The sequence below is a fragment of the Pterocles gutturalis genome, unplaced genomic scaffold (assembly GCF_000699245.1).
Source record: "Pterocles gutturalis isolate BGI_N339 unplaced genomic scaffold, ASM69924v1 scaffold25422, whole genome shotgun sequence".
In the NCBI taxonomy this organism is placed as follows: Eukaryota; Metazoa; Chordata; class Aves; order Pterocliformes; family Pteroclidae; genus Pterocles; species Pterocles gutturalis.
This window is the reverse complement of record NW_010116138.1, coordinates 978-9,427: the sequence shown is the minus strand read 5'-3', so window position 1 is coordinate 9,427 and position 8,450 is coordinate 978. Positions and strand designations below refer to the sequence as shown.

The 8,450-nt window shown below is 58.7% G+C and overlaps 1 protein-coding gene across 1 annotated transcript; it reads left to right on the top strand.

Moving 5' to 3' along the window:
* Positions 1-1,272: 1,272 nt before the first annotated feature.
* Positions 1,273-8,202, top strand: PTPN7 (protein tyrosine phosphatase, non-receptor type 7). The gene is made up of 9 exons (XM_010075421.1): positions 1,273-1,409; positions 1,819-2,002; positions 2,455-2,539; positions 3,190-3,266; positions 4,668-4,805; positions 5,680-5,790; positions 6,391-6,548; positions 7,420-7,533; positions 8,074-8,202. Exons 1-9 carry the CDS (start codon positions 1,273-1,275, stop codon positions 8,165-8,167), a joined length of 1,098 nt encoding a protein of 365 aa, XP_010073723.1. The 3' UTR covers positions 8,168-8,202.
* Positions 8,203-8,450: the final 248 nt, after the last annotated feature.

The following is an 8,450-nucleotide window of genomic DNA, read 5'->3' as shown; positions in this document are numbered from 1 at the left end:
GCTCCCTGACTGGGGTGTGAGGGATGGCTGCCGGGGTTGGAGCCTGTTGCTGTCTCTGCCCGGGATCTCCTGGTGCTGGCGATTCCACGGGAGCAGCCGGTCTTGCTTTGCCTGGCCACGGGACACCCTCCAGGGTACCCGGCGTGGGGCATGGGGATGGCATGTGTGACAGCAGCGGCGTTGTCACCCCTAAAAATGCCGCCAGGCAGCATGGAGCCATGGGGAATGGCTCCTGCCCCAGTCACATTCCCAAACATCATGACCACAGGGTGGACCCTGTCCTCTGCAGGACCTCCCTGAGTTGATGTGGTACCTGGGATCCAACTCTTTGCCCACTGAGAGCTCCACCTCCACAGCATCCCCTGTCCCTTTGGGTCTACCTCGTCCTCACGGAGGGAGCTGGGGATGAGAAGGAGCCTCATGATCCCAGGGTGCTGCCTGCACCATGAGGAGCTCTGCCCGGAGGTGAACCAGCATCACCCGCATCTCCCCATCCCTGCCAGCAGCTGTCCTGGTGCTGGTGGTGGTGGAGCCCTGGCACCATCCTCCAGCTGGGCTACCCCATCACCTCTTGCTCAACCACCCAGAAAAAGCAGTTTCCTCTTGACAGTTTCTGAGACCTATGGGATGGAGGAGGCTGTCCCAGGGACACCCCTGCCTCACCAGAGCCATGAGGCTGTTGAGGGTGCCTGGCCCCGTGTCTCCCAATAGCAGGAGCTGGCCAGGCTCACTGTGGTGTGTACAGCCCACCTCGTCTCACCTACCAAATGCTGCTCTGCTCATGCGGGTCCCAGCTTTCCCTCCTTCCCACCATGTCCCCCGGTGGAAGCAGGCATGCTGGAAACACACGGCAGCGTGTGCTGCCCATGCAGGTGGAGAGCATCTCGGGCTCTCTCTCAAAACCAGACCATGCACCAGCAACACAGGGCATGGGTGTTCTCCCCTTGGTGCAAGCAGGCGGCCGCTGGTGCCGTGCCCAGGGTCACCATGGGGTGCCTGTGTGGGCTGCAGTGCTGCGGGCATGCCGGAGGGTGAACGTGCTGGGACCTCTCCCTGTGCCACCCACCTGGATGCAGGGGATGGGGGCCCTAAACCTGTCCCTTGATTAGGGACCATCCCTCACGGGTTCCACCCAGCCTGATGGTATCTTTCAGATCTGCCTTGTGTTTTCCAGCCACTTCTCCTCTGATGGCTCCTTGATTTCCCGGGAGCTGAGGGCCCCCCGTGTCCACTCCCTGTGCTTCAGAACAAGAGATTCGTGGCTGCTACAGCATGGTACAGGCTTGCTTGTTGTGCTCCAGAGTTCATAACGCCAGCCTGACAGCCCGGGCAGCCAGGGCAGACATGAACAAGACAGACAAGCCCAGTCCCTCTGCCAAGAAGCACGTGCGTCTTCAGGAGAGGGGAGAGTGGCTGGACGGTGCCTGCAGCCCCAGCCCTGCGCTGCCCATCTCAGCCCAGGTGATGGGTACTGGTGGCACTGCTCATCCCCAGGCCTTGGGCTCCCCCAAACTTCCTTCCTTCAGCCCAGCCCTGCCAGCCTGCTGCCTGCCAACCTTTGCAGATGCCAGGTCTGAGTGTGGAGACAGCTTTGACTCCCCCCTAGCCCAGCCCAGGACAAATCTAGACACTGTCCTTGTTCCTCAGCCCCCCCATCTTCTGGAGTCTTTACCTGGCCCCTTTCTTCATTCTATGTTATTCCTTGGCTGGGCTTTCCTTCGTGTGGGGTGGTTTTAACTGACAATGTGGTAGGTGGGATGGGCTGCCCTCCTGCCCTGAGATGGCAGAGAGTCAGACAGGGACCCCTTTGCCTTGCAGGAGGGGCTCCAATGTGTCGCTGATGTTGGACATGAGCTCGCTGGGGAGCGTGGAGCCCATCCAGCCTGTCTGTACGCCTCGGGACATCACACTGAAGTTCCTGAGGACATCCAGCCACGTGCTGAGGAGGGAGGAGCTCCAGCAGCGTGCCCAGAGCCTGACGCAGCTCCAGGAGGAGTTTTCGGTGCGATGCTCCTTTTCCCTCTCCCTCTTCACATGAGGGATGGCAGGGCCGTCAGGGGGGACTGGCAGGGGTGGACATCCCCAAAGCAGGCTCCAAGCCCAGCTGTGCCCCACAGCACCAGTGGCAGGGCAGGCGGTGTGGGAAAAAAGGGTTGAAGGGTGCCCTGGGTATCCCCTGGCTGCCCACTCTCTGGTGTTCAAAGTCCCCCTTGCATCCCTGGAAAGCCTGTCCTGACCTCCCATCCTAAGCTCTTCTCCCAAGGTGGCATCTCTGGAAGGTGTCCCACAACATCTGTGGTAAGGACAGGGCTCATCCCAGGAGCTGACATCTCTGGTGATGCTGCTAGATCCCTGGGTCAGCTTCTCATTGCCTGAGGGACCAGCTCTGCCATGCCGAGGGGACACAAGCAGCAGCAACAGGGCTTTCCTCATAGTTGTTCTCTCCCCCTGCAGAAAATCCCACCCAACTTTGTCAGTCCGGAGGAGCTGGAGATCCCTGGACGTGCCTCCAAGGACAGATACAAAACCATCCTCCCCAGTATGTGCCACTGCATCCCTTTGCCTCACATTTGTCCCGGTGCCACATGCAGGGATGGGGAGGGTGTGTGCTCACAGTTGTTTGTGCATGGGAGAGGGGTGACCCAGAGGACCTGGCACTGGGGTGGGTGCTCCTGGGTGCTCTTGGTGTCCCTGCTGCGCTTGTTGCAGCTCCCTGTGTTGCAGGAGCTGGGTGCTGTGTCGCAGGGGGTGTACACTGTGTTATGGGGTGGTACATGGGGTAGAGCTACTCCTTGCGCTGTATTCTCAGGGTGCGCAGCTCATGACAGCCCAGCTTGGGTGGGACTCACAGGTCCCAAGGGCATGTCAGTCGGGGTATAAAGGCTGAGAACATTATATGAGGGCTCATATGGGCTCTAGTAGGAAGACCCTGAGGGGTCATTGTCTGGCGAGCGAGTTACCCCACACGCTGACTGTGGTACCAGCAGGTTTGGGCACAGCTGACTGCACCTGGCATCGCAGCGAGGGTGAAGAGGGGCAAGAAGGGGCCAGAGGGACGGTGCAGACAGCTCTGACTGTGGCATGGAACTGGGAAGACCCAGTCTCCAGCCTCTGGAGCTGAGGCTGGGAGGATGGGCAGGGTGAGGCTCTGAAAGATTGTCCTGGGGTAATGCCTACTGTCTCTTTCAGATCCTGAGAGCCGGGTCTGTCTCAGGAGGGTGGCAAGCCTGAAGGAAGACAGCTACATAAATGCCAACTACATCACGGTGAGTGTCCTGCCTGGTTGGAGAGCGGGTTGTCTCCCTTGTCCCGCAGTCCACAGCTCACAGAGCATCCATCTGCAAGCTCCTCAGTGCTGCAGATGCTACACTGGACTGTCACCCACTGTCCTGTGGCCGCCCTGGGATAACAGTCTGAACTTGCCACCCCTTTCCGAGCTGGAGAAATGCAGTTCCATCCTCATAGGGCAGACACACTGTCCTTTTTGGTGGGAAAGTCTCATGAGGTGGCTGCTCTTGGCTCCCTCATAGGGGCTTCTCCATCTCTTCCTCGTGTCCGTTGTCTGGCAAGGGCACAAGAGGCAACCTGTGTCCCAGAGCATCACAGCTTGGTGCTGTTCAGCCCTTACACATCCAGGAATTTCCATGCAGGGGGTTGTTGCAATTTCCCAAGAACGAAGCTAATGAAAGGGAGGACATGGCTTAGCTTTGACACCTGATGGCTGATGGGGTCCCTTTCCAGAGACTGAGAAAACCCGAAACCCAAGGGTGTCACTTCAGGCAGCCTGGTTTATGATAATCATCCTCCTGTGCAAATGACCCCTTCCAGGCTGCAGTCCCACTTGTGCTGAACCATACGTCCCCGTAAAACAGGCTCTTGTGTCAGCCAGGTGCCAGCTTTACTGGTTGGTAGGCTTCTTTCCAAGCAGTTCATCTCATTTCAACATCCTTCCCCTTGGGACAGGCTGCTGGGAAGTGGAGGTGAGTCTGCAGCTGCTCTGGGTGCAGGGCAGAGAGGAGAGCATGGGAATGGGGGACTCAGAAAAGCAGCCTACTGAGCAGGACTCGGAGCACCTCCCAGCATCTCTATTTCTTTGGCAATTTTAGACTGGGGGAGGAAGTGACCGTGGAGGCAGAGGATGTCTGGAGCTGTGAAACAGAGCCTGGGGCAAAGGCAGGACAGGGGTCTGTGCCAACCACCCCTCAAGGTGTCGCACTGCTGGGCACTGCCATGTCCCCTCCTGAGCCTGGGGGGGAGCCAGGGCTGGTGGGACCCAGCTGGGTCTATCCCAGCTCCCAGCCAGAGCGGAGCTTGATGACTTCTGCTGGTCCTTGGGGAAATGCCTCCAGTGAGAAGCGCCCTCCCTGCATGAGCTCTGCCTGGCCAAGGGGTCCATCATGCCAGCTGTCATCACACCAACAACCTGGGGATGCTTGCAAGCACTTTGGGTGCACGCGGGTTGCTCCATGGGCTTGCTCCTGGACTGTGGAACTGAGAGGATGGAGAGATCAGGTCTATAAAAGCATTTCAAGGACAGGTTTAGTAGGAAATAGCCTGTGTGGCTCAGCCTCTCAACTGTAGAGGAAGATAAGCACCATAAGAGCTGGGCTGGCCTGGAGACAGGCTCCCCTCACATCAGGATCACTGATGGACCATGTGCTCAGCAGGGCTACACTGGGAGGCCCCGGGAGTATATTGCCACCCAGGGACCCATGCTGAACACCGTGACTGACTTCTGGGAGATGGTGTGGCAGGAGGAGGTGCCCCTCATCGTCATGATAACCAAGCTCCAGGAGCACAAAGAGGTACCGCTGTCCCTCCCCTGGGCTGGGCACTGCACCCCAGCCAGGAGCAAAGGGTGGAGTGGGGTAATAACAACAGTAAAGGGCTGTGTGAGACCAAACATGGGGTCTGAGTACCCACTTGCTTTCTCTGCTGTGCTGTCAGAGGGTAGCCCTGATCGATCACGGATGGAGGAGGAGAGCCACACGGCTGCCACCTTGGCCCCGTCCAGCAAAGCCTCTCCTCCTTACGTGGCCTCTCATGCTCTGGGCATGCTTTCCCAGCTGGATAACAGGATAAAGAGCCTAGGGCAACCCCTGGGAGAGGGAGTGGAGGCAGAAGTCCCTCTGGCCCCGAGCAGCTCTCCTCCTGTGCTGGGAGCTCTCACCAGTGGATCCAGGCTGGGATGGGAGCTGGCAGCACTCTGCCCTGCTTGGCGGCCACCCTGTGCCTTGGCTGCGATCCCCGGCTCCCCGTCAAGGAGCACCAGCCTGGGGGAACTCACCCTCTCTTTCCTGGCCATGTCCTTCCTCCCTTCTCTCCCTGGCTGGCACAGCATCCCCGTGCCCTCCGCCGGCAGGCTGGGCCCTCCTGGGTCGGCAGGACAGGGACTGGCCCAGGCACTGCTCCTGTTGGGCTGGGGAGAGCCGTGCAGCCCATCGGGTTTGAAAGCCATATGTCAGGCCACGGGAAAGGGTTCAGGGAGAGGAGATGTGGGGAGAGGGATCTATCCTGTCCGTAACCTGTGTTTTGTGTCACTCCACATCCACCTTCCCCGCTCCTCCACACCTCCCCAAGAGATGCCCCTTCCAAAGAGCACTGAATAAAGTACAGCTCAAATGTCCAGTGGGTGCCTTGAGCATCTCCATGGCCACAAACCCTGCCTCGTTCTTTCAGAAATGTGTCCACTACTGGCCTGAGAAGAAGGGCACCTACGGCCCCTTCACCATCTGCGTGCAGGGGGTGAGCGAGTACGTGGAGTACATAGTCCAGGATCTCTCCATCCAGGTGGGTTCGAGCTCCATCCAGGGGCCAGAGGGGGAGCCCGGCAGTGCCCCCGACACCCCCGGGATCTCTAGTGGGACAGTAGTGCTGTGTGACAGGAGAGCAGAGGGCTCATGGCTCAGAGAGCTGGGTCTTATGAGCCCCTGCCAGAGGAGGGGTCTGAAGAGCTCCTGCCTGCCCAAGAAGGCTGAGAGGGAGCAGGACCCAGAGGGGGAAGGAGAGGGGGTCAGCTGGGAGAGCTCTATTAGTCCTTTACTGTTTGCACTGTGCCACTGGGCTCTGCCCCATGGGCTCTTTGTAGTCACCCTGGCCTGACACTAGCCAAAAGGATCTCGCTGGCTTTGCCTGGACTATGGGGACAGTATGGGGACACTCTGTATCTGTTCCCATCTTCTGGTACGGGACACTTCCCAGTGTCCCTGGCCCAAGGGTTCCTCCTGGGTGTCTGTCAGAAACTCAAAAGAGGGATTCGAGAGGAGGCAGATGAAGATGGTCACAGGCTGCCTGGCCTCTCCTTGGGCTTGACTCCACGCCTTCATTTGGCCCAGCCCAGCCAGTCTGTGCTCCCACATCCTGATTTCTCTTTCTTCTGTGCTGGAAAAGCTTGAAGGTGAATGCCGCCAGGTCAAACACATCCTCTTCCCTTCCTGGCCGGACCAGCAGACGCCTGAGTCAGCCAAGCCCCTGCTGCACTTGGTGTCCAAGGTGGATGAGACTCTGCAGGCTGCAGCCAGCCCCGGGCCCATCGTTGTACACTGCAGGTAGGAGCTTTCCCCTCACCTGAGCCCCTGTGTGTCCCCCACCTTGGGGTCAATCTGCTAATGCCAGAGAGGAAAATCCCACCCGTAAATGCTCATGAGCTGGTCCCACTGTGGCAAAGAAATGTCAGGGCACGGCACCCCCATAGCAGAGTTATTCAACCAGCAACTCCTGTCCTGGCATCAGGATTGTGGCATTACCATGGTGCATACTGCCCTGTGAAGAAATCTGGTTTGCACCTGGGTCTGTGGATGGCAAGATGGGAGCAGGAGAGCTCTGCAGGGTCAGGACCCAGCCATCAGACCCAGGGCAGGTCCACAGCTCAGGCTCCTGCTGCCTCTGCCACTGCGCATGGGCTGGGGCTCAGCTGTAAAGCCGTTTTTCAGGGCAGCCCTCCTGGAGGAAGTGGCCTCTGTGTATCTTCTCTCACTGCTAAGTGAATTTGTGGACAGTGGAGAAGAGCACATGGTCATCCCTGTGCAACACACTCGGTGTGCGATGCTGCAGGCTGGCTCGACCCAGGGCAAACTGCTTGGTGCCTGGGGTTAAGAGCACAACTGGGAGGCGAGGTGAAGGGGCTGCAGAGACCCCTGCACTGCGCTGGGATGGGAGCACTGGCTGGGTTTGTGCTTGCAGAGTGACCTCAGCTGGGCTGTGCAACATGGCAAGACTCCCTTGCCATGGCTGAATGATGCCAGCCCAAGTCTGTTGGTGCCTGGCTGGGAAAGTTGGTCTGGCAGCTGGGACTGGGACCCCAGCATCCCTCTAGGAAAAAATAATGGCAGCAAACCAACCTGGGAGTATGTCCAGCTCAGATTAAGGTCCAGGCAGTGGACGTTGTCAGTGCTCAGCACAGCCGTGTCTGTCCCGCAGCGCAGGCATCGGCCGGACAGGCTGCTTTATCGCTACCAGGATCGGATGCCAACAGCTGAAGGAGAAGGGGGAGGTGGATATCCTGGGAATCGTGTGCCGCCTCCGCATAGACAGGTAGGTGCTCAGAGCAGGCTGCTCCCTGCACAGTCCTGCTGGCTGCCAGCCTGGGAGGAGGGATGCGGGAGGGACATGGGGACAGGCATTGCGAGGGGGCGTGGTACAATTTTTGATGGAAACCAAAAGGGTTGCTGAAAGGTGACACAACAAGTTAATGCCCAGTGCTGGGCAGGTTTTGCTGTCAGGGCTATTGTAGCTTTGGGGACCTGAGGATGTGACGGAGAGGAAAGCGGCTCTGAATCTGGCAGCTGGTCTGCTCCTTCCAACTCAGACACTAAATTCAGAAACTCTCAATTTTGCTGCTTTTCAGGGAGAAGTACCAGTAAAAATTAGAGCCAAATCAGTTGCTAATCTGCATTTTGAACAGCCCAGCAATGCTTCTGAGCCCAAATACTCTTTGGGCAGCACTGGTGCCTATTTCAGATGTACCTAATTGTGGCAGGTGAATCAAGAATATTTGTGTCCCAGGAGCAGGGAGCTGGGGACGGGGTTGTGGGCTTCAGCGAGCTGTCAGAAGGACCTGCCTTTCCCTTGCAGAGGTGGGATGATCCAGACGAGCGAGCAGTACCAGTTCCTCCATCACACACTAGCTCTCTACGCTTCCCAGCTGCCGGAGGCGGGAGGCCACTAGCACAGGGCTCCCACCAGGCTGCTGGCACCCCGCTCCCGCCTCTCCTGGACCAGCCAAGGGACACCTCCACCAAAACCCCTCCTGCTGCTGGCGGGCCACAGAGCAGCAGCATGAGCATCCCTGGATGGGCACAGCCGAGCAAACCCATGGGACGGTGACCTCGCGACCCTGGGGACAAGCAGGGTTTGGCAGGTTCACATGAGCAGTTCAGTGGGTGCTTGAGGTGGCTGTTGCTGCTGGCTTGAGGCAGATTTCACCCCTGGAAAGAAGCTTTGGCTTTTGA

Bases quoted from the DNA above. Each gene is read 5' to 3' on its own strand.
- PTPN7 (XM_010075421.1), top strand. From the start codon at position 1,273: ATGGTACAGGCTTGCTTGTTGTGCTCCAGAGTTCATAACGCCAGCCTG. The intron at 3,267-4,667 runs GTGAGTGTCCTG...TGTGCTCAGCAG, and splicing joins TAAATGCCAACTACATCACG to GGCTACACTGGGAGGCCCCG. The intron at 6,549-7,419 runs GTAGGAGCTTTC...TCTGTCCCGCAG, and splicing joins CCCATCGTTGTACACTGCAG to CGCAGGCATCGGCCGGACAG.